This window comes from Lacerta agilis, chromosome 4, assembly GCF_009819535.1.
Source record: "Lacerta agilis isolate rLacAgi1 chromosome 4, rLacAgi1.pri, whole genome shotgun sequence".
Taxonomy (NCBI): domain Eukaryota; kingdom Metazoa; phylum Chordata; class Lepidosauria; order Squamata; family Lacertidae; genus Lacerta; species Lacerta agilis.
Window position 1 is genome coordinate 3,014,425 of NC_046315.1, and position 26,043 is coordinate 3,040,467.

The 26,043-nt window shown below is 48.2% G+C and overlaps 1 protein-coding gene across 1 annotated transcript; it reads right to left on the bottom strand.

Moving 5' to 3' along the window:
* Window positions 1-232: 232 nt before the first annotated feature.
* Window positions 233-18,835, bottom strand: LAMTOR1 (late endosomal/lysosomal adaptor, MAPK and MTOR activator 1). The gene is made up of 5 exons (XM_033145908.1): window positions 18,722-18,835; window positions 5,371-5,513; window positions 4,091-4,168; window positions 3,135-3,261; window positions 233-927 (listed from the first exon to the last, which is right to left on the bottom strand). Exons 1-5 carry the CDS (start codon window positions 18,761-18,763, stop codon window positions 835-837), a joined length of 483 nt encoding a protein of 160 aa, XP_033001799.1. The 5' UTR covers window positions 18,764-18,835; the 3' UTR covers window positions 233-834.
* Window positions 18,836-26,043: the final 7,208 nt, after the last annotated feature.

Sequence of the window (26,043 nt, forward strand, 5' to 3'; positions counted from 1 at the left end):
CAGGAACCTTTTGTGTGGATGATTAACGTACTTATATTTTATCTACTTTAGCAAAAAAAAAGGAAACGGAAAAATTAAAACGAAACGACAGTTCAGCCACTTAAAAGGAGGGTGGTGATGGGTGAGACACCAAAATAGGAGCTCCAGGGTGTGTCCCACTCCCCCCCCCCGCCCCCCGCAAGCAGCTCTTTGGCTTCTTCACCCCCCCCCCTCCTTCCTATTTGGAAGAAGAAAGCCCAACGCACCCTTCGTTGGTTCCCCCCAAATCCTAAAAAGAAGGCCCGGCATTCTGCAGGCAGCAACGGGAAAGTGATGCAGGTTGAACCCCAAGTGGGAAGGGGGAGGCAGCAGCTGCAACGCATCTCAGCCCCCTAACCCCGGAGGCAAGAATTTCAGAGCCTTATTGGGGGGTGGGGAGTAAATGAAAGCGAGCACAGCTGCCCACCGCCAGTGGGCCTCAGGATCCCGTCCCCTGTCCCCTCGATGACCAAGAGTGCGGTGCTCACCTCTTTAGGAGCTGGGCTTAAGCATGCACAGTGTTCAGGGCCTGGCCCCTCCTCAAACCAATTCATGTACGGTTCTGGCAAAAATATGCCCCCCCCCACCGTCACACACACACACGGGAGGGGGAAGAAACGTGGGTCAAACCAGCCCCAGGGAGCTGGCAGCTGGCGGAGGCAATTGTCTCTGGGGCGCAAGTGGCAGGAAGTTCAGTGTATCGCTTATCCGTACAAGTCCCACTGCAGTGAAAAGCCGGCCGTGGCGAGGGAGAGGAAAGGAAAAGTGGGAGGTTGTTAAAAAAACAAGAAGTTACAGGCGTCTGCGGGATCGGCATCAGGGGATCCCAAACTGTACAACCAGTTCTTCTTTCGCATCCACTCGGATCTGGGAGAGAGCACTGAAGGCGTACGCAGCTATCCGGGAGACCTGGGTGGAGACGGGGAGAAGGGAGGGGTGAGCCATACAGGGCACTCCAGGAGGAGATTCGCGTCACCAAAAAAAAGCAGCATATTCTAGGGCAGGCATAGGCAAACTCAGCCCTCCAGATGTTTTGGGACTACAACTCCCATCATCCCTGACCACTGGTCCCGTTAGCTAGGGATCATGGGAGTTGTAGTCCCAAAACATCTGGAGGGCAGAGTTTGCCTATGCCTGTTCTAGGGGGCAACTCTGGGCTGGGGGGGGGGCGGAAGCAAGCCTTTTTTAGTTTCAAGCAAGTCCCGTATGCAAACTCAAAAGCACCTGTGATTAAAACGGGGACCTCCAGATGTTTTGGAATCCAAGCACCCATCAGCCGCAGCCAGCACACGGAGGCCCAAACATCCCGTGGTCCCCCACGTGGCGAAGGCTGAACTGGATATTGCTGATGCGCGAGGCCACAGGTGAGGACGCAATGCCTCTGCCACCAGGAGCAGCCTGTTTGCTGCCCGAATGCAACAATTCCAGGCTCTTCATAGCTGGGGATGGAACAGTCCTCCACCGCACCCCATGGCAGCAGACTAGCTCTGGGCAGGCCACACGGGTCACATTCCTGGCTGCTTTTGGCCCTGCGGAGTTTGCCGCCCAAGGCAGCTGCTTCCCTCTGCCTCCTGGAAAGGCCGGCCTTGCCTGCCCCCCAATGCCTTCTTTTTTAGGGAGGATGGTGTGTCCTCACACCGTGGTCGTGCGACACCTACCCCGCCCCTTGTGGCTTCCAGGGGTCGATTCCACCCACCCACCCACCCAAAGTGTTTGTGAACACGCAGAGCGGCAGAAAGGAATAACGGGGAGGTGGGGCCCAGGTTTGTCTGTTCTCGTTTTTCTTACACATTTTGTCCTTTTTATATTGTAATTTTACGTTGCGATCCGCCCTGAGAACTATGGGCACAGGGCGGTATGCAAATGTAAAAGATAAGTAAATACTAAAACTGTAGAGAATGCTTAATAAGAAAACTCTCTGAAGCAGCGTACGTAATGGGGCAGGACACGTCGATCCGGGGTGAGAAAGTGGACCTTGATCCACCTGCGGATTCATCCACCCCAGTGGTCCTCCTGGGCACATCCAGCGACCCACAAAAGCAGGGGAAGGCAGCCAGAAGCGTCTCCCACTGCTGCTTCTCAGCAACCGGTCCTGAGAGGCGGCATGGCAGCAGCTGCTGATAACCGCAGAGTGACTCTCGCCAGCTCCCTTTTTAAAAAGAGGATCTAATCTATTGATTAGATACTGAAGGGTGGGGTGGCACTGTGAGGTGACCCAGAGCTTACAGGGTTAATAGCTCATGGGAAGTGATGTCCTATCACTGGGGTGGTTCACATATGGGGTACTGTATATTCTGGCGTATAAGACTACTTTTTAATCCAGGAAAATCTTCTCAAAAGTCGGGGGTCGTCTTATACGCCGGGTGGAGGTATCTGCGGTCGAGTATATCTCAAACTCTATATTTTAAATGGAAAAGTTGGGGGTTGTCTTATACGCCGGAAAATACGGTATATGCTTTGTTATGTGAACGTCTGTTATTACTTTCTGTTTTGCCGTGAAGGGAGAGGCATTGTCTTCGCTTTCTCCCGGTCTGCTGTTTACTTCAGCTGCTGTACAATAAATGCTTCCGTAGTTTAAGAGAAGCTGTGTACTGGTGATTTATTGCCTGCTGGAATTCCTAACACAGACAAGCTGCTGCAAACCTCTGCCGCGATACTCTGCAGGAGCCGACGGGAAGCTAAGTGGGGCAGAGGAAGCCTGCCGGACGCCATTACAATGTCGGTTTCCGCCGCATAACCCCACAGGTTATGGAGGTTACCTCACCCCATAACTCAACAGGCATGGCCCTGCCCTGCAGGTGAGCACTGATGGTGCCAGCTTCAAGAGCCAAAGCAGGGCTAGAATTCGTAATTCCCCTCCACAGTTTATCCTCACAACAACCCTGCGAGGGAGGTTCAGCTGGTGCCCCAAAGGTTACCCATGGAGGGAATGGGGATTTGAACCCTCGTCTTCCAAGGTCCTAGCCTGACACTCTACTCACTATGCCACACGGGCTCTTTTTCGGGATGACACGGTCGTGGTCCAACCCCACCACCTGCAGGGCCACAGATGTTCAGGGGAACGGCGGAAATGGGCGTCAGAGCCTCGTGGCCCTGGGGGGGGGGAGCGTACCCACCTGCTGCAAGTCTGCGAAGGGAACGGGGTCGCTGGCAAGCACTTGATGGGGCTGCGTGGTGAGCGATGGGAGCGTCGAGAGCTTCTTCCAGTGCATCAGGTTGCTGCTCAGCATGGCCAGCCTGGTGCTGGAAGGAAAGGCAGGAGAAGCAATGGGTGTGTGTGTGTGTGTGTGTGTGTGTGTGTGAGAGAGAGAGAGAGAGAGAGAGAGAGAGACCAGCAGGGAGCAAAAAGAAGGAAGTGGGCATCAAGACTTTGCTCTAAGGTGTGGGGGGACGACGGGGTCTGTGGACCACCTGTGGTCCAGGTCATTTTATGTTTGTAAAAATACAGCCCTACAGCATCTAGTACAGCGCATTACAATTGTTTTAAAAAGAGGCAAAAATAAAGAAAAGATCACTAAATGGTCCACCGAGATGCTCAGAATTTTTCAAGCAGTCCTCCAGGGTAGGGAGTTTGGGAACTGCTGCCCTAAGGCCGATCTGAGCGTTTTCCAGCACACACTTATGGCTCCTAAAATAAGAGCAAAATTATTCCCTCGCCACCCCACCCCACCCCCCCCACTAAATTACCCAACTCAAACAAACAAAGGGTGGGATAGCCAGGAGTGGATCAGTTCAGCGACTCAAAGCAAATCCATAAACTCTGATCTGCCCACCCCTGGCTCTAAAGGGAGGCCTGCGCAGGGAGAATGTTATTTCCATCTCTAGGTGAAGCAGGGCCAGGCCTGTGAAGCATCTCGGTCCCGGACCAGTTTGGAGTCCCACAGCAGAGAGATTCTCAATTGCCTGGTACCTAATTCGTGTGTTTAGCAGCCCACCTCTTAAGTTTAGGGTCCCGACAATTGGTAGGTGAAGGGCAAAGAAGCGGGGGGGGGGGGAGGAATTTCCGGTGCAGAAGCAGGAAAGAGTTGCTCTGGGCTCCCTGGGGGGTGGGGGGGTGGGGTGGGGGACCTACCTGTACTGCCTGGCTCTGTCCATGTACTCATGCTGCTCCATGCCTTGCTGATCTGCGGCCGAAACGTCAATGATGTTGCTGCAAGAAAGCGAGGGCAGAGATCAGACACCCTGACCCGCCCGCTTCACGTTCTCAGAGGGGGAAGTGGATGCGCTGGACTCTGCAGCCGGTCTGGGGTTGTTGTTTTTTTAATAGCTCGTTTAACAATCGTCTCGTGGGTGGCAAATCCCACCCAAACGCCAATTCATCTGGCACTCGTTTTGGTTATAAAAGTTTTTGACCCACTGTTTATACGTCTGACCTTCAAATACTGAGTATTATTTATTTTGAATATTTATTCATTTTATAAGAAAAATACACACACAAAACAAAAACAAAACAAACATAAAAACAGACAACACAAAAATTTCTTATACAGTTAACATTTTAACCTTAACATCTTAGGGTGGTTTCCCCCAGTCTCCTACTGCTGGATTTCATTGACAAACTTCCTTCACAGTTTCTTAACTTTAATTACCCTCTATCATCATTATTGCATCTTAATCTCCTAAACACTCTACTTATCCAACCCTGTTCCCCACAGAGGCCGACCGGGTGCCCCACTGGAAGACCACAGGCAGGCCAGGAGGGGCACAGCCCTTCCCCCACTGCTTGCCTCCCAATCCTTGGTTCCCTGAGCAAGCAAGGTCCTTCTCACCCTTGGAGCTCTGCAAAAGGTGGTTCAGGAGGCTCCTACGCGAGGCCGGCTCTGGCCAAACTGGAGCCGCCCCCCAGACGTTTTGAACTACAACTCCCAGCATCCCCAGCACCACGTAGGAACCTGGGGCTGATGGGAACTGTAGTCAAAAACGTCGCCCGGGTGGGGAAGGCTGCTTTTGGTGCAGCACAGCCTGTTTTGGTCCTAGTCGTTCTGTTCCTGCAGCGCAGGGGGGGTTGAAGAAGAAGAAGAAGAAGAAGAGTTTGGATTTGATATCCCGCTTTATCACTACCCGAAGGAGTCTCAAAGCGGCTCACATTCTCCTTTCCCTTCCTCTGTGAAGTGAGTGGGGCTGAGAGACTTCAGAGAAGTGTGACTAGCAGCCCAAGGTCACCCAGCAGCTGCATGTGGAGGAGGGGAGACACGAACCCGGTTCCCCAGATTACGAGTCTACTGCTCTTAACCACTACACCACACTGGCTCTAAATGGCCCATTGGGTTCCTTCCAACTCTGCAATTCTATGTTTTTATGAATCCGTTTGACTTTTCACCTACGCGCTAAAGAAAAACGCGCTCGACTCACATGGCTGTCTTGGCGAGGATCGATGACAGCAAAGCCTGCTCGTCCGTCCGGGCTGAAGGCAGGCTGTAGCAGTTGGGCTCGGCTCCATTTAAGGGCTTGGGTGGGCTGGAGGCCGTGGGCAGCAGGGGCTTAGACTCATCGCCCTAAGGTGGGGAAAGCAAGGAGGAAAAGAAAGACAGCGGTCGGAATTTGCAGAGGACCCAGCAGCCACTGGCGGGCAAGGGAAGGGTCCCTGATCCAATATTGCGTGCACACAGGAGTTAGATCCAGATTGCGTGCACACAGGAGTTAGAACAGCTCAACGTTCAACCCTGGTTCGGACATTTCAGACAGGGGAAGACGACTTCAAATGCACAATGGAAGAAGGTATGCACCCCTCATCTCAGCACACAGAGAGCCCAATGCTGGAGCCAGACCACCGGGCAAACTGCCTAGCACAGGGGTCCCCAAACTAAGGCCCGGGGGCCGGATGCCTTCTAAATCCGGCCCACGGACGGTCCGGGAATCAGTGTGTTTTTACATGAGCAGAATGTGTGCTTTTATTTAAAATGCATCTCTGGGTTATTTGTGGGGCCTGCCTGGTGTTTTTACATGAGTAGAATGCGTCCTTTTATTTAAAATGCATCTCTGGGTTATTTGTGGGGCCTGCCTGGTGTTTTTACAGGAGTAGAATATGTCCTTTTATTTAAAATGCATCTCTGGGTTATTTGTGGGGCCTGCCTGGTGTTTTTGCATGAGTAGAATGTGTCCTTTTATTTAAAATGCATCTCTGGGTTATTTGTGGGGCCTGCCTGGTGTTTTTACAGGAGTAGAATATGTCCTTTTATTTAAAATGCATCTCTGGGTTATTTGTGGGGCCTGCCTGGTGTTTTTGCATGAGTAGAATGTGTCCTTTTATTTAAAATGCATCTCTGGGTTATTTGTGGGGCCTGCCTGGTGTTTTTACATGAGTAGAATGTGTCCTTTCCTTTAAAATGCATCTCTGGGTTATTTGTGGGGCCTGCCTGGTGTTTTTGCATGAGTAGAATGTGTCCTTTTATTTAAAATGCATCTCTGGGTTATTTGTGGGGCCTGCCTGGTGTTTTTACATGAGTAGAATGTGTGCTTTTATTTAAAATGCATCTCTGGGTTATTTGTGGGGCATAGGAATTCGTTCATATTTTTTTTCAAAATATAGTCCGGCCCCCCACAAGGTCCGAGGGACAGTGGACCGGCCCCCTGCTGAAAAGGTTTGCTGACCCCTGGCCTAGCACATCATCTTGCCTGACAAAGCCCCCAACAAGCCCCTACCCCCCCCGCCTGATCCATAGGAGCTGCTAGTCGAGAGGGCCAGGCAACCCAGCAGCTCCTCTGAACACGGAATGTGCTTCTGACTTCCATGCGTAGGTCTTCCTCTCTCTCTTCACCTAATTCAGTGCTCCTTCCCCAGGAGCAGAGGCCGCTTGTAAGAGGGGTGGGGGGACGGTGGGCGGATGAGAAATGAGACAGGGACATGCAAGGGTTAACTGCAAGAGGATGAGCAGAAAGCATCATATGCTAGGAGGGGGCCATCGGTGGCGCTGCTGGTCCAAGAGACTTCCCCTCCCCCTAGCATGCCCTTAAAATCAGCTCTGGAGGTTTGGGGGACCCTCTGGAGCAGACTAATAGGGACGCGGGTGGCGCTGTGGTCTAAACCACAGAGCCTTGGGCTTGCCGATCAGAAGGTCGGCGGTTCGAATCCCCGCAATGAGCTCCCGTTGCTCGGTCCCAGCTCCTGCCCACCTAGCAGTTCGAAAGCACGTCAAAGTGCAAGTAGATAAATAGGTAGCGCTCCTCCGGGAAGGTAAACGGCGTTTCCGTGCGCTGCTCTGGTTCGCCAGAAGCAGTTTAGTCATGCTGGCCACATGACCCAGAAGCTGTACGCCGGCTCCCTCGGCCAGTAACGCAAGATGAGCACCGCAACCCCAGAGTCGTCCGCAACTGGACCTAATGGTCAGGGGTCCCTTTACCTTTACTGGAGCAGATTTGGGGGGCTTGCTGGGAGAAGAGGAAACAAAATCTCATTGCACAGGGGTTTCACAGGCACAGCCTGTAGGTCTGAAGCAGGCCCCATTTCCTCCCACTGAAGATGATGCTGTGTGGGCAGCAGTGGGAGAGGAAGATGATGCTGTGCACTCCAAGGGGTGTGGGGTGGTGGTGGTTGAGGATCATGTGCAGAAGGCTCCCTGCCTCCTGCTGAAAAGTGGGTCCACCTCCTCCACGTGGAAATGGGCTTTGGACTCACCAGAGGGGCAGGGCTTGCAATATGGAGGGTGTGTAGCTTTCTTAAAGTGGAGGGGGAGGGAACAGGAGGCTATGGCTGCAGACAGGGTGGATAAAAACCAATGTATTTATTTTTTAAAAAAATTAAAAAAAATCAGATTTTGTTTTATTTAAATCAGATTCTTTTAAAATTTAAATCATATTTTTTATAAATAAAATGCTTTGGGGGGGGGAATCTTTATAAAGATAGTTTTCTATTTAAGTTACATCAGAGTCCCAAGGCTATTCATCAGGAAATAAGGATTTGTTTTTAATTATGTAGCATGAGGCTATATATGCAAGGTTTAATTTTTTTGGTAAATGAATTCCATTAATCCATTCACAATGTCATGCTCTTCCAGAGGTTTCCGTAAGATTATTTGGGGCAGTTTTTCTAACGAGAAGATATTATCGCAGATGCTTGTTGGGTTTTTTTTTCAGTTCTCAAAAGTGTGGTTTTGTGTCTGCGGAGATAACATGCCTTTTCTTCTTCACAGGAAAAAATGTTATAAAATGAACATACCGAGTTGAGGAAAAAACCTTAATCCCATCGTTCCTTTGCAAATCTATATACACAGAATCAACCCCTTACCTCTTAAATGCTAAGTTCCAAGAGGTTCAATGAACAGATTGTTTGGAGTGGAATAGGTATGCACAAGTAGCTAAGTGTGAAGCAGTAAAAATGAAAATGGAGCCTTGTGAGCAGAATACTCCACAAGTCTTGGGATCTTTGGAGAGGGTGGGGGTGGGTTGAGAAAATGTATGTCTGTATGGATATTCTCTTTGTTTATGGTTTTGACAGATGGTATGGCAATGGACAATGGTTAATGATTTGGAACTAACAGCCAAAACTTTGGGGACCGGAGGGAGGAAAGGGGGGGGGGGGAGAAGAGTTAAAAGTAAATTAATTAAAATGTGTTAATCTATTGAAATTAAAAATCAGGCTATGGAGGGTTCAGAAATATAGTGAAGCAGAGGATATGTCAAACTTATAAATAAGATATGTCAGATGAATAATTATTTGGTAAAGAGGTTAAAGAAAAATGTTAGAATGTATAAGTAACGTGGAGATTTAATTGGCGATAACTGTGAATTAGGGTTTAATTTGGAATTCAACGGGGGGGGGGGGGTCGGGGAAGCCTGCAAAGATGATGTATACAAGCTAATTGGTTAAATTGGGAAAGAATTGATAATTACCCCAGTGAGAGGGGGGTCTGTTTCGTTTTGCTCCCCTTGGTGAGAGAAGGGGGAGTTTGGAAAATTTAATCATGTATTGTAATTTGGTTTTAATTGGAAAATCTTTAATAAATATTATTTTTTAAAAAAAAGTCTTGGGATCTTTGTGGAATAATTGTGCAACTCAGACTTGAGGCAAGTGCTGAAGGCACTTCAGGGCTGGCAACCTCTTCCCAGTCCCACTGGGTTCCAACAACTGCACTAACACGTAACTGTACAGAATAGGCACCTGAATGTAGAAGCAAACCCAAAGGGCTGGTGGTGGAAATAGTAGCTGGGATGTGTAAGTCCTGGGCGAGACCTTGAAGTGCTTGCCAGTCAACTAATAAAGAGTTCACTGATTCCAGGCCCTTCTTCCCAGTTCTAAATATTAAGGTTATGCCAGCAAGAAAGGGTCTGTAAAAAAATGATTTAAATCAAGTCTTACTGACTAGTGATTTAAATCGTGGTTTAAATCAATTTGATTTAAATCAAATCCACCTTGGCTGCAGATCCACTCCCTTCCTGCACTGGCTCAGCTGGAAAAGCGAAAGAATTCTGGGCTGGGGAGCAACTAGCGGCTGGTTTCCTGAGCTTCTCCCCCCCTGGCGTTGCTCTGGACATCCCTTGCCCGCCCACCCCAAAGAGTTTTTAATTGCATAAGGTAAAGGGACCCCTGACCATCAGGTCCAGTCGTGTCCGACTCTGGGGTTGTGGCGCTCATCTCGCTCTATAGGCCAAGGGAGCCAGCGTTTGTCCGCAGACAGCTTCCGGGTCATGTGGCCAGCATGACAAAGCCGCTTCGGGCGAACCAGAGCAGCGCACGGAAACGCCGTTTACCTTCCCGCTGGAGCGGTCCCTATTTATCTACTTGCACTTTGATCTGCTTTCGAACTGCTAGGTGGGCAGGAGCTGGGACCGAGCAATGGGAGCTCACCCCGTGGCAGGGATTCGAACCGCCAACCTTCTGATCAGCAAGCCCTAGACTCTGTGGTTTAACCCACAGCGCCACCTGGGTCCATGTATAGTTGCATAGTTCCATGTAAATGCCTACAGTGATTGCACAGCAAATGTGGCTTCCACCGATTGCAGTGTTGAAAAACAATGCTTTGGACAACGAACAGCTAATCTGTTTTGTTGTTGTTGTTCTGGAGCAAGAGTCCATGTGATCATGAAGGATCCTGGCAATACTATGACTTTACTGAATTGTATCGTTTTGTGGTTTTTGTTTGAATTTGTTGTTGTTGTTGTTTGCCTTATACGCTACTGTGTTTGGCATTAAAACGATAGCAATGTATGTTTGTTTTTTAATGCCACTGCAAATCATTGTGAGCCACTTTGAGCTCGACATCTGTTGCTGGAAAAGCAGGATACAAATATTAAATCAACTCAGCTCAACATAAAGAGTTCCTCCTGCTCACAAGTAGCCCAACAAGCACAGGTCACCTTTGGCCCTGACTGGGTAGCAACCCTTTGCGAGGGGACCACATTTCTGAGTATCCTTCTTTCTGGAAAAGGAGGCCAACGTACCATGACACCTTTTCTCCAACCTGGTGTCCCCTCCAGATGCTGGCAGACACGCCACACTTCTCCTGCCATCCTCAGCTCAGGCCCCAATTTTCAGCGGACTCCTTGGCTTCCAACCCCCTGGGCAGGTCCCAAATTACTCCAAAGGGGCACTCAGCTTCCACACCTGGCTTCCAGCAAGTGCTCGCCTCTCATTCATACAGCCAGACAGACCCACTGGGTTTCTCTCAGGAATGCTCCAGCACGGACTCTGGCAAGGCAGTTCCCTGCAGCTCCTGAAACCTGACCACTCGGGGGTGCCGCTCTCGTAATTGGAAACAGACCAAGGCCTTGTTTCCCTCTGATCGCAGCCAACTTCAGCTGCCTGGCCTGTTACCCACAAGGGTGTGAGGAAGAGCAACCAATCTTTGTCCTCAGCTCCAGAAAAGGCGGTCACATCCCTCTGGGAAAACTCCTCAGCGGCACCTTGGCCCAGGGCTTTCATTTCAGACGGATCTCACCTCAACTCAGTTCCAGCCCCTCTCAGGTGGGTGTCGTTGCCATTATCAGATAAGGGAGGCGTTCTTGGTGAGTTATGGTGCCTCTTTTTCTAGAAAAATACAGCAGCACTGCCTTGGCCCAACCTCTTATGGGCACTGTATGGACTGATCGCCATAGAATTGATGCTTTTGAATTATGGTGCTGGAGGAGACTCTTGAGAGTCCCGTGGACTGCAAAAAGATCAAACATCTATCCTTAAAGAAATCAGCCGAGTGCTCACTGGAAGGACAGATCCTGAAGCTGAGGCTCCAGTATTTTGGCCACCTCGTGAGAAGAGAAGACTCCCTGGAAAAGACCCTGATGTTGGGAAAGATGGAGGGCACAAGGAGAAGGGGGCGACAGAGGATGAGATGGTTGGACAGTGTTCTCAAAGCGACCAACATGAGTCTGACCAAACTGCGGGAGGCAGTGGAAGACAGGAGTGCCTGGCGTGCTCTGGTCCATGGGGTCACGAAGAGTCGGACACGACTGAACGACTGAACAACAACAACAACAAATTATTATTATTATCATTATTATTATTTTATACCCCACCCATCTGACTGGTCCGGCACAAGCTTACTCAACCCTCAGTCACATCTCTGCATTTGATTGGAAGCAGAGGAAAAGACGGATCTGTGCATATCTGGGGTACGGAGCCTGAGCATGTAGATAGATAGACTAAACCTAATACTGAGGGCATGAGCTAGAGGGCTCCCCCTTCCCCCCTCCTCTTGCCTGACAACAGAGCCCACTTGGCTGCACCAAGCATGCAATAATCCCCCCCCCCACAGCTGCTGCTTGCAGAGTTCCCACTCCAGGCCTCAGAGACACGCATGCCTGTTGCGCAATGGGCAAATGCTCTTCCTGCCTGCGAAGGGACCGTGCCTCTGTCTAGGCCTTTTCCACTAGAGCCTCTGAGTCACCTTCACGGCTGCTGCTGCAGCGTGCTTCTGGTCCTTCTGCCACTTCCCGAGGAAAGGGCTCTCTGTTCCCATGGCAACGCCTGGCAAGAGCCCCCTCCAAAGCCTTAACTGCTCCCCAATGCCCATGAAGCCTATATGGGACTCAGCCTTGTCAAAATGGGAAAGGAGTCCCACGAAGTGCAACCACCAGGGCAGACAGCTGTGCTAGTCCTAAACAAAACCAAGGCAGCCAGTGCAACAGGACCCTCCCAGCACCCAGTTCCTTAGCGTTTTAAGAGGCACCTTACGAGCCCCAGACAGGCTGGAAAGGCAAAAGTAAAAGGAAGCTGCACAGAATCTACACAAGAGAACTTTCCATGTTTTCAGGGTTTGAACCAAAGAGGGCTGCAGAACATACGAGTAAGATCTGTTTCGAGAAGTTCTGCTTTCTTTCTCGGCCGCAAGGCTAAGAAGTGAAAAACCACAGGAGAACTTTTTGCCTTGCCAGAAGGGATGAAGGATGGACAAAGCAATACCTTTTCACTTCAGTTCTCTTAATGCAAAAACGTGCAGAATTGCCGGCATCAAGAGGGTTCCCTGCTGTTCTCCCCGACTCCTAAAGTCTTCATGTTTCCCCGAAGGGAACCATGATGGTGCCCCCACCTGAAAATGGTATCTAAGAAGCTATTTTGTCACCTGTCATTTCACCAGAGGAAGGTGCCTTGTTATCAAGGCCCTTCCTTGTGCGCCACCTCCTCGAGAGGTCCGGAGGGTGGCAAGAAAAGAACGGGGCCTTCTCTGCAGTGGCTCCCTGTCCGTGAAATGTTCTCCCCAGGGAAGTTTGTCTGGCGCCTTCATTATACACCTTTAGGCACCAGGCAAAAGCGTTCCTTTTTAACCAGGCCTTGGGTTGTTTTGATTGGCATCCTATGCCCTTTTAAAATGTTGGGGGCTTTGGGGGAGGTTATTGTTTTGATTATGTATTTTGTGGCTTTATATTTTTATTTTATTCAGTGAACTGCCCTGAGATCTCCGGGTATAGGGTGGTATAATAATAATGATGATGATGATGATGATGATGATGATGATGTCAGACCAGTGGCAAAGTAAGAAGTCACCTCAGGAGAAACGAGCATGGGTGGCTGAAGGGTTCCCGTCTCCCTTTCAGACTGTGCGTGCTCCACCCATAACACACAAACACGGAGAGCATTAAACAGAAAGGGCTAATGGAAACTTACGCAGTGTGCCAGAGGTAAACACAATGATTCCAGGAAAGGGCTGACATAACCCCCTCTTCCCTTCACTGTGATAAGACTGACAGAGATAAGTAAACAGAGGGAAGAAATGTCCTACTTCTAACTATTGTTGCATTGTGGATGCAACCCTGAAGGCAGCATAAAGGTATTTTAAGTAAAAATAAACAAACAATGCTGTTAGGAGGCTAGCAATGCTAGTCGGTTGAAAGGCTAAGTACAGTGGTACCTCGGGTTACGTACGCTTCGGGTTACAGACTCCGCTAACCCAGAAATAACGCTTCAGGTTAAGAACTTTGCTTCAGGATGAGAACAGAAATCGTGCTCTGGCGGCGCAGCGGCGGCAGCGGGAGGCCCCATTAGCCAAAGTGGTGCTTCAGGTTAAGAACAGTTTCAGACAGCAGAGAGAGTCAGACAGCAGGGGGAAGGAACATTTAGAAATGAATGGGGGAAATTTATGGATTATTTGGACAAGGTGTGTAGGATGTAAAGGATGACATATAACACTCGGCGTGTGATTATTATGGATAAAATGAATATACAAGAAATAAGGAAAGATTTAAGTATGGAAATAAGTGTATAAGAATCAGTCGAAATCCGATAAGGAATTTTTATTTTTATTTTATTTTTTTGGAGTAAGAAGAGTTGATGTGCGAAATATAGACATATGAGTTAGAGAAGACATAAGAAGGAAGAAGGGAGGGGAACCGAATTTCTAAATGTAAATGACAAGAGTGGTACAAATTTTTGGAAATTTAAGTTTGTGTTGTATTTTGTTTATATAATTTCTTATATTATTTCAATTGTTTGTTAAAATTCAAAGGAAAAAACTAATAAAAATGATCAATAATAAAAAAAGAACAGTTTCAGGTTAAGAACGGACCTCCGGAACGAATTAAGTACGTAACCAGAGGTACCACTGTACAAATGCTTGGATAATTGCAATCTCTCTCTCTCACACACACACAGAGTATTCCCCCACCCTTTGACGGCTCCGGTGACAGTTTCACAGGTGCCCTTCAAGATGACAGCGATAGATGCCACCAAGAATAGCAGCGGGAGAGATAGAAAGGCTGATGGCCCAGAACAGCTGATCTGGCTGGGCTTGCCAAGTAACAGAGATCTGTGAGTCCAGGCCAAGGCGTTTCTGCACTCTTCCCACCCCCCTCACCCCCTGCCCAAATACACACAACACTGGCCAAGGCACGAGCAACGAAGATGCAACCTCAGATCTGAAGGGAAGAGGATATTTCTGAAGACCTCTCTGTCTTGTGAGAAGCAAGTTCTGTGCAGAATCTACTACAAATGGAAAGAGGATTCTCTCCTATGCTTCAAAAAACAAACAAACAAAGCCAGGGTAACTAGCAATACATGAGCTGTTTTATACTACTAATTCTGCTCACTGATTATGGTTATTATTCTAGCCTTATACAATGTGCTATATCCCAGCCACTAACAAGGGCACCTGCAAAGAGCCTCCAGGTAACCAGTTTTATTTCATTCAGGCTGGTAAAACACATCAGAGTAATTTCCAATGCCGTTTGGCTTTACAAATGCCCCCCTGTGTGTCAAACGCAGCCATACGGTTAGAAACAGGCATGATTTGCGTGGAGGCCAGAGTATGGATGCAGGCGTGTAACCTCTGGCTGAAGCTTAACCTGAACCCACAGGGCCTAACCTCGCTGCTATTAAAAGATAACTATCAATCCCTTTGGAGCAAAGCCATAGTAAAGAAGTTGACAAGTATAGGCCTCCATCCATCTAGCCTCATGTCACGTGACTTTAACTCAGCAAAGATCATTGTTAAACAGAGGCTAACAGACATAGAAAGACAGAAGGACCTGAGTAAAGTACCCCATTTTCTAATACAGGAGGAACGGAGATACCTGTCCCGCCCAGCTAGATATCTATTCCAACTAGAAATACCCTCTCATAGAAGAGCATTTACTCTAGCCCATAATCGTATAATGCCTTCAGCAGTTCTCCAAGGGAAGTACAAACGGACCCCATTGTGCGAGAGATACTGCCTGTGCTGATCTGGAGAGGTGGAAACTATTGGCCACATACCGTATTTTTTGCTCCATAAGACGCACTTTTTTCCTCCTGAAAAGCAAGGGGAAATGTCTGTGTGTCTTATGGAGCGAATGCATGGTCCCTGGAGCCAAATTGCCCAGGGGGGGAGGCAGATCCTGCTTTTTCTGTTTTAGAAAGAGCTAAAGGCTAACAAGAGGGAAAGAGAGTGTTGAAAGGAACCCGCTCAACAGCTGATTGCAGGAGATCGGGGAGGGAGATAAGGGAGATAGCTCCCTTCCTGCTCTGCCCAGGCCCCTTGCACAGAAGGATCCTGGGAAATTGAGGATCCTGGGAAATTGAGTTTTGCAGCCATTTGGGGCTTTCTGTTACTTTTCCTCTTGCTTTCTATTACTTGCTGGTGCTTACTGGTTTGCTTTCCTTTTGCTTTCTATTACTTGCTGGTGCTTACTGGTCTGTACTGGTTTGTACTGGTGCTTACTGGATTGTAAGCAATGTTTATTCCCCTTTACAAAAGCTGCACAAATCTGAACTGATCCTCAAAAAGCAGGGCTTTTCCCTTTGCAAAAAAAGCTGCAAAACCTTGAGCTGATTCACAAAAAAAAAAAAAAAAACAACCATGGGTTTTAGAGGAGGAAAACCAGAAAATATTTTTTTTCCTGTTTTCCTCCTATAAAAATGAGGTGCGCCCTATGGTCCAGAGCGTCCTATGGAGCGACAATACGGTACTCTTGCGATGCTGCTTCTACGAGGAGGTGCGAGGCGAGCTTATCCACACGATGCTGGCTGAGCTACCTGGACGCTCGGACAATTACTATGTAGAGTGGCTTCTTTCGGACGCTAACGTTTATGTGACAGCAAAGGTAGCCAAGTTCTGTGCTAGAGCCATAAAAATTTGGTCCAATCCAGTTAGCAGTACCTATATAACTTCAGGACAGAGCTAAAGACGAACCAGTGCTAAAATCGGCTGTAGCCCACCATTTAAAGTAGTGATATCTTTTTTTTTTAATGTAAAAATTTTAAAGCTTAAAGTTTATATTTATAGTCTATATTTTAGTATGTATTTTGGATTGTTTTTATGTATATATGTGTGTGCTGGTTGATAACCGTAACAATCAATCAATCAATCCAATGCCGTTTCATGGCCAGGACTACTCCTCACAACTCCACCTTGGCTGCTTGGAATGCAAAACATTTTTCCTAGGCCTGCCTGGGCTCCCTTTCCCTGCCTTACCAAGACTGCACATTTGAGAGCAGTGGAGAATGTAACAGATCTTGCATTTCATTACAGGGAAGTCATATGACTTGAATTTGGGAAGTTGTGCTTTAGGCAAAAGGGGAAGGCTGAACACTGGGGCTCAAAGAGGTACCCTGTTGCTTCACACGCTGCAGTAGCCAAAACAAGCTTTTTTATTTTATTTTACCCACACCAGAGAGGCAGGCTAGAAAGCAGCAGAACAGGCTCCCCTTGGGCCACACCCATCTGGGCTGCACAGTTGCCTCACCTGCAATGTGGGAGGAGAACCCAACTGCAGGCTTTGCCAGAAACCAAGAAAGGGAATGAGAACTGAACAGCGGTAGCGTTTCTCCCCCCCCCCCCAGCTAAATTTATTAAACTCTTAAGCAACAGGTACTAGGGGCATATAGCGCCACAGACCGTGCTATATATCAGTGTTTTTCAACCTTTCTTGGGCAAAGGCACACTTGTTTCATGAAAAAAATCACGAGGCACACCACCATTAGAAAATGTTAAAAAATTTAACTCTGTGCCTATATTGACTATATATAAAGTAATTTCCCCACGGCACACCAGGCAACATCTCACGGCACACTAGTGTGCCGCGGAACAGTGGTTGAAAAACACTGCTATATATGAGATCAGGAGGCTGCAGAAGACAAGAGAGCCATCTCTGAAAGCTGCACATCTCTTCTCCTTACCACGGCATGACAATGTGAAGGAACAAACTGTCACAAATGACAAGCAGAGAAACGGGGGGGGGGGCGGGAAAGAGCAACAGGCGGAGAAACCACAATGACAAAGGAGGTGGAGGAAGACTGGGTGGGAAAGAGGGAGGCGAGCATCGCTTAAGCCGCAGCTGGCCAATAAGTGTAGGCGGGGAAGCAGAGGGAGACTCCTTCTCACGCCGCGGCCTCCCCAAGCCCGATATCCTCGGCTTCCTTCTTGCTCCCCAGCAATGCATTTCTGGGCACATGCTCGGAGCCCACCAAGCGCCCTCTCCACCCCCACCCCAAGGCGCGCGCACGGCAGTGGGTCTCCACCAGGGGTGGAAACTCGGACACAGTATTTGGGAACAAAATAGGAAATTCTTTCCAGTAGCACCTTAGAGACCAACTGAGTTTGTTCTTGGTATGAGCTTTCGTGTGCATGCACACTTCTTCAGATACATGCATGCACACGAAAGCTCATACCAAGAACAAACTCAGTTGGTCTCTAAGGTGCTACTGGAAAGAATTTCCTATTTTGTTTCGACTATGGCAGACCAACACGGCTACCCACCTGTAACTGGAACAGTATTTGGGGAGGGGGACACAGGTCTAAGCCCCACCCCGCATAATTGGTCACATGCACACCATCTGAATGCCCATGCCCATCGCCAGGGGGAGGGCAAAGCTTGAATGGGGGGGGCAAAGAAGAAGAAGAAGAAGAAGAAGAAGAAGAAGAAGAAGAAGAAGAAGAAGAAGAAGAAGAGTTTGGTTTTGATATCCCGCTTTATCACTCCCCTAGGGAGTCTCAAAGCGTCTAACATTCTCCTTTCCCTTCCTCCCCCACAACCAACACTCTGTGAGGTGAGTGGGGCTGAGAGACTTCAAAAAAGTGTGACTAGAACCAAGGTCACCCAGCAGCTGCATGCGGAGGAGCGGAGACGCGAACCCGGTTCCCCAGATTACGAGTCTACCACTCTCAACCACTACACCACACTGGCTCTCACATTTTGCATGTTTTGCTAATGGTGAACACTCACTTGGGGCTTAGCCCTGGAAGGAGCCACATTCAAAGGGCTTCAGGAAGAAAATTAAAACCTCCCGTCTTTGGAAAACTAATTTATTGTTAGACTTAAGTATAGCATCCCACGTGCCAGGGATTCACTGAAGAAGAAGAGTTTGGATTTGATATCCTGCTTTATCACTAACACTCTCCTTTCCCTTCCTCCCCCCCACAACAAACACTCTGTGAGGTGAGTGGGGCTGAGAGACTTCAGAGAAGTGTGACTAGCCCAAGGTCACCCAGCAGCTGCATGTGGAGGAGCGGAGACGCGAACCCGGTTCCCCAGATTACGAGTCTACCTCTCTTAACCACTACACCACACTGGCTCTCAAAGGGACTTCGGCCCCTGGGAGTTGGCTCCGAGAGTTTCCACGCGCACCACCAGGCCCCGGAGGGAAGCACCTCCTCCTCGAACGGGGTGGGGGGCGGGTCAGGGAGACCCTCAGAGCCCCCCCACCTCACCTGCCCCAGCAAGCGGGACCACCCGAGCCTCAGAACCGTCTGCCCGACCGCCCAGCCGAGAGTGGGGAGCGTGGCAAGGAGAGGCGGGCGGGGAAGGACCGGGGAAGACGCACCCCCCCGGCAGGGAAAGGCCTCCCCTCTCCTCCCCTCACCTGGTCCGAGGCCTCGTTCTCGCTGCTGTAGCAACACCCCATGGCGGCGTCAGGAGAGCGGCCTGTCCTGGTGGGCCGCGGCGGGTCACATGCGGCTTCGGGCGAGGCCCTCCGGCGGCGGCCCCTGCCTGCCTGCCTGCCTGCCTGTCAGTGCCCGGCCCGCCTCCCCCTCCGCGGGCGCCGCTCTCTCGTGTTTCTTCCCCGACCTGACCTTCTTCCGGCCACGTGACGCTCGCTCTACGGCGAGGGGAGGGGAGGGTAGAAAGGTGTTTTTTTTCACGTGACCGCGCGGCTACGACATCCGGGGCAGGCGAAGGGCGGGAGGCGAGCTCACGTGATGCGGAACAGGAGGAATAGGGGGAGGAGCTTGGGCGGGTGCGAGTTTGTTTTTTTTTTTTTTTCCCCTCCCCTCCGGACGCGCCAACGGGGCGCGCGTGCGCAGTCGGGGAAGAGGCATTTTTCCCCTCCCAGGGAGAAATCGTGCGGCGGCGAGTGCGCATGCTCGCAGAGGTCGGGCATATACCATAATATTACAGTAATAGGAATAAACATTCCTGTGAAGGCCCTAATTGTAATAATAATAATAATAATAATAATAATAATAATAATAATAATAATAATAATAATAATAATTAAACAAACATTGTAATGATAATAAAAATAGGAATAAACATTAATGTCAATGCCTTAATTGTAATAATAATAATAATAATAGTAGTAATAATAATAATTTATTTGTACCCCAGCCACTCTGGGCTGCTTCCATCAAATATTAAAATACATTTAAAATATCACAGTTTTAAAGCTTCCCTAAATAATAAACTTTAATGTCAAGGCCTTACTTGTAATAATAATAATAGTAGTAATAATAATAATTTATTTGTACCCCAGCCACTCTGGGCTGCTTCCATCAAATATTACAATACATTTAAAATATCACAGTTTTAAAGCTTCCCTAAATAATAAATTTTAATGTCAAGGCCTTACTTGTAATAATAATAATAATAGTAGTAATAATAATAATTTATTTGTACCCCAGCCACTCTGGGCGGCTTCCATCAAATATTAAAATACATTTAAAATATCACAGTTTTAAAGCTTCCCTAAATAATAAACTTTAATGTCAAGGCCTTACTTGTAATGATAATAGTAATAATAAACTTTAATGTCAAGGCCTTAATTGTTACTTAACAAGGAAAATAGACTTCTTATCAAGAGGAATAATATCCTTCCCTTAAATGTCCCTCACTTAAAACAGCTCTTAGGGAAGGAGAGTAAATTCACTGTCAAGTAATTGCAGAGCCTCCATTGCTTCTTCCTGAAAGGCCACCCTCTGCACAGTCCCGCAGGGCCATGCCCCAAGGAGCTTACAATCCAGGCTGTGGGAAGAATTAAGAAATGGAAGTAAAGGCAGTGAGAGGAGGGGGAATGCTGGGCCTTAATAACTGTTGTTGTAAGAATTTCAAGGTCTTTCATATATATAATAATAATAATTGTTATTAATTTACCAAACAAATAAGGCCACGTGTCTGAAAACAGCACAGAAAGACAGGCCTCGCTCCATTTTGACTCCTAGCTGGCCAAGTGTTCTCATCTGCAGGAAGGAGGTGAAAAGTCTCTGCCTGAGGGCCAGTTGATGGGCCATTTCCCTGGCCAGGGCAGGAAACCTTTTGTTTTGCAGAAATGTGTGTCTGGGAGGGGTCAAGGAAAGATGGCACAGGTGTGGTGGAAAATTCCCGAGTTACCTGCTCTGACCCTCCCATTTTGTGATGTAGCTCTGATGTATCTGGGGTGGTGGTGGTCTTGGGTTACACCTCTTCTGCGATTGGATGCTGTTTCTGGGGGTGGGCTAGACTCCAGGAGGGATTTTGAAATGTCTTTATAAGAGCATGCCTGCATTGTTCTGGGTCTTTTCCCCTGAGAAATACCGTGGTTGCGACAGCTTCAATAAAGATCAAGCTTTCTAGCTGCTTTGCTTCTCAATCTTCTCTGGTTGGCCTCTGTTTTTTTACTCCTACCAATGGAGAACCTGCAAAGGACTTTGCAAAGGCTCTTGTGTACCCCATAAGGGAATAAGGGCAGATTTTTTTCTTATTACACTGTAGAGTGGGAAGGGACCCCCAGGGGTCCTCTAGTCCACACCCCCTGCAAGGCAGGAATCTCAGCTAAAGCGTCCCTGACAGCTGGCCACCCAACCTCTCCTTAAAAACCTCCAAGGAAGGAGAGTCCACCGCTCCCAAGGTAGACCGCAGGATGGAGTGTATAAAGTGCATGATTCTTTGAGTGCCTTTAGCTTCAGGATCTGTCCTTCCAGTGTGCACTCAGGACTGATTTCCTTAAGAATTGATAGGTTTGATATCTTGCAGTCCATGGGACTCTCAAGAGTCTCCTCCAGCACCAGAATTCAAAAGCATCAATTCTTCGGTGATCAGTCTTCTTTTATGGTCCAGCTCTCACTTCCATACATCACTACTGGGAAAACCATAGCTTTAACTATACGGATCTTTGTCGGCAAGGTGATGTCTCAGCTTTTTAAGATGCTGTCTAGGTTTGTCATTGCTTTCCTCCCAAGAAGCAGGCGTCTTTTAATTTCGTGACTGCTGTCACCATCTGCAGTGATCATGGAACCCAAGAAAGTGAAATCTCTCAATGCCTCCATTTCTTCCCCTTCTATTTGCCAGGAGGTGATGGGACCAAGAATTAAGTAGTTATAATAACAAAAGTTAAAGGGACGCAGGTGGCGCTGTGGGTTAAACCACAGAGCCTAGGGCTTGCCAATCGGAAGGTCGGTGGTTATAATCCACGCGACGGGGTGAGCTCCCGTTGTTCGGTCCCTGCTCCTGCCCACCTAGCAGTTCGAAAGCACGTCAAAGTGCAAGTAGATAAATAGGTAACGCTCCGGCAGGAAGTGAAACGGCGTTTCCGTGTACTGCTCTGGTTCGCCAGAAGTGGCTTAGTCATGCTGCCCACATGACCCAGAAGCTGTCTGCGGACAAACGCCGGCTCCCTTGGCCAAAGAGAGAGATGAGCGCCGCAACCCCAGAGTCGTCCGCGACTGGTCCTAACGGTCAGGGGTACCTTTACCTTTAATAACAAAAGAGTGGCCAAAACCCAGATAATGCAATCAGGTAATTTGCCACACATGAGATAAACAACACACTCAGGTTTCTGTTGTATTCCGCCTTTTCTGTGATGTAGGTATGATGTATCTGGGGGTGGTCTTGGACTCCAGGGCGGGCAATTTAAAATGTCTATAAAAGGCTCCAGTACTTTGGCCACCTCATGAGAAGAGAAGACTCCCTGGAAAAGACCCTGATGTTGGGAAAGATGGAGGGCACAAGGAGAAGGGGACGACAGAGGATGGGATGGTTGGACAGTGTTCTCGAAGTGACTAGCATGAGTTTGGCCAAACCGCGGGAGGCAGTGGAGGATAGGGGTGCCTGGCGTGCTCTGGTCCATGGGGTCACGAAGAGTCGGACACGACTGAACGACTGAACAACAAAAATATAAGGGAGGGCACACCTTTGTTCTGGGTCCCCCTCCTCTCTCCTGCGTGTGGGGGAGCACCCTGTGGCAACAGTTAATAAAGATCAGGCTTACTAGCTGCTTTGCTTCTCAATATTCTCTGGTCGGTTTCTGTTATTTTCTCCTACTGATAGAGAACCTACAAAAGGACTTTATATGGGCTCTTGGGTACCCCATAAGGGAAAATGAGCAGGTTTTTTTTTCTTTTATTATGTGAGAGAGTGTGGAAGGCTGGAAGCTGCAGGACAGAACAAGATGTATTGTGCTGTACTAGAATTTGGGGCTCCCCTGGAAAACCAAGGGGAAACCTATGGGAGTGCTAGCACTGTGAGCCCCTCCATCCTATGCTCAGGTTGTATATTGTTGTTGTTGTTGTCCGACTCTTCGTGACCCCATGGACCAGAGCACGCCAGGCACGCCTATCCTTCACTGCCTCTCGCAGTTTGGCCAAACTCATGTTAGTAGCTTCGAGAACACTGTCCAACCATCTCATCCTCTGTCGTCCCCTTCTCCTTGTGCCCTCCATCTTTCCCAACATCAGGGTCTTTTCTAGGGAGTCTTCTCTTCTCATGAGGTGGCCAAAGTACTGGAGCCTCAACTTCAGGATCTGTCCTTCTAGTGAGCACTCAGGGCTGATTTCTTTGAGAATGGATCGGTTTGATCTTCTTGCAGTCCATGGGACTCTCAAGAGTCTCCTCCAGCACCATAATTCAAAAGCATCAATTCTATGGCGATCAGCCTTCTTGATGGTCCAGCTCTCACTTCCATACATCACCACTGGGAAAACCATAGCTTTAACTATACGGACCTTTGTCGGCAAGGTGATGTCTTTGCTTTTTAAGATGCTGTCTAGGTTTGTCATTGCTTTTCTCCCAAGAAGCAGGCATCTTCTAATTTCGTGACTGCTGTCACCATCTGCAGTGATCATGGAACCCAAGAAAGTGAAATCTCTCACTGCCTCCATTTCTTCCCCTTCTATTTGCCAAGAGGTGATGGGACCAGTGGCCATGATCTTAGTTTTTTTGATGTTGAGCTTCAGACCATATTTTGCGCTCTCCTCTTTCACCCTCATTAAAAGGTTCTTTAATTCCTCCTCACTTTCTGCCATCAAGGTTGTGTCATCAGCATATCTGAGGTTGTTGATATTTTTTCCGGCAATCTTAATTCCGGTTGGGGATTCATCCAGCCCAGCCTTTCGCATGATGAATTCTGCATATAAGTTAAATAAGCAGGGAGACAATATACAGCCTTGTCGTACTCCTTTCCCAATTTTGAACCAATCAGTTGTTCCATATCCAGTTCTAACTGCAGTTTCTTGTCCCACATAGAGATTTCTCAGTAGACGGATGAGGTGATCCGGCACTCCCATTTCTTTAAGAACTTGCCATAGTTTGCTGTGGTCGACACAGTCAAATGCTTTTGCGTAGTCAATGAAGCAGAAGTAGATGTTTTTCAGGTTGTATATATGTAACAGTTAAACCACACACCCTAAAGACACGGAGGTCTCCACTGACCTCTTCCAAAGGAAACAGAACCCTGGAGTCCCTTCCCCCTTGGAGACAGGGGCAGCGTGCGATGTTCTTATAGTGTTGTAAGAATTTTAAGGTCTTTCATTTATATATAATAATAGTTATTAATGTACCAAACAAATATGTCTGAAAACAGCACAGAAAGACAGGCCTCACTCCATTTTGACTCCTAGCTGGCCAAGTGTTCTCATCTGCAGGGAGGAGGTGAGAAGTCTCTGCCCGAGTGCCAGATATGGGCCATTTCCCTCACAAAGGACAGCCATTAGGCCAGGGCAGAAAACCTTTGTTTTGCAGAAATGTGTGTCTGGAAGGGGTCAAGGATGGATGGCACAGGTGTGAGAATTCTCAGGTTACCTCCTCTGGCCCTCTCAATTTGTGATGTAATTCTGATGTATGTATGATGTATGGAGGGATGGTCTTGAGCTGGACGGGGGGGGGGGGGGGCAATTTCAAAGTCTATATAGGAGCTTGCAAAAGTGGAAAGGACCTAACAGAAGCAGAAGACATCAAGAAGAGGTGGCAAGAATACACAGAGGAATTATACCAGAAAGATATGGAGGTCTCATACACCCCAGGAAATGTGGTTGCTGACCTTGAGCCAGACATCCTGGAGAGTGAAGTCAAATGGGCCTTAGAAAGCCTTGCTAACAACAAGGCCAGTGGAAGTGATGATATTCCAGCTGAACTATTTAAAATTTTAAAAGAGGATGCTGTTAAGGTGCTGCACTCAATATGCCAGCAAGTTTGGAAAACTCAGCAGTGGCCAGAGGATTGGAGAAGATCAGTCTACATCCCAATCCCAAAGAAGGGCAGTGCCAAAGAATGCTCCAACTACCGCACAATTGCACTCATTTCACACGCTAGCAAGGTTATGCTTAAAATTCTACAAGGCAGGCTTAAGCAGTATGTGGACCGAGAACTCCCAGAAGTGCAAGCTGGATTTCGAAGGGGCAGAGGAACCAGAGACCAAATTGCAAACATGCGCTGGATTATGGAGAAAGCCAGAGAGTTCCAGAAAAACATCTACTTCTGCTTCATTGATTATGCAAAAGCATTTGACTGTGTCGACCACAGCAAACTATGGCAAGTTCTTAAAGAAATGGGAGTGCCGGATCACCTCATTTGCCTCCTGAGAAATCTCTATGTGGGACAAGAAGCTACAGTTAGAACTGGATATGGAACAACTGATTGGTTCAAAATTGGGAAAGGAGTACGACAAGGCTGTATATTGTCTCCCTGCTTATTTAACTTATATGCAGAATTCATCATGCGAAAGGCTGGACTGGATGAATCCCCAACCGGAATTAAGATTGCCGGAAAAAATATCAACAACCTCAGATATGCTGATGATACTACCTTGATGGCAGAAAGTGAGGAAGAATTGAAGAACCTTTTAATGAGGGTGAAAGAAGAGAGCGCAAAATATGGTCTGAAGCTCAACATCAAAAAAACTAAGATCATGGCCACTGGTCCCATCACCTCCTGGCAAATAGAAGGGGAAGAAATGGAGGCAGTGAGAGATTTCACTTTCTTGGGTTCCATGATCACTGCAGATGGTGACAGCAGTCACGAAATCAGAAGACGCCTGCTTCTTGGGAGAAAAGCAATGACAAACCTAGACAGCATCTTAAAAAGCAAAGACATCACCTTGCCGACAAAAGTCCGTATAGTTAAAGCTATGGTTTTCCCAGTAGTAATGTACGGAAGTGAGAGCTGGACCATAAAGAAGGCTGATCGCCGTAGAATTGATGCTTTTGAATTATGGTGCTGGAGGAGACTCTTGAGAGTCCCGTGGACTGCAAGAAGATCAAACCTATCCATTCTCAAAGAAATCAGCCCTGAGTACTCACTAGAAGGACAGATCCTGAAGTTGAGGCTCCAGTACTTTGGCCACCTCATGAGAAGAGAAGAATCCCTAGAAAAGACCCTGATGTTGGGAAAGATGGAGGGCACAAGGAGAAGGGGACGACAGAGGATGAGATGGTTGGACAGTGTTCTTGAAGCTACTAACATGAGTTTGGCCAAACTGCGAGAGGCAGTGAAGGATAGGCGTGCCTGGCGTACTCTGGTCCATGGGGTCACGAAGAGTCGGACACGACTGAACGACTGAACAACAACAACAATAGGAGCTTGTGCTCCATTGTTTTAGGTTTTTTGCTTGCAAAACACCCTGCTGCAACAGTTTCTAATAAACAAGGCCTTGCTTTGGGAGACTCGGTATTGTCTTTGTCTTTGTGCTGTGTTGTCCGGAAGGGGCTCTTAAATTAT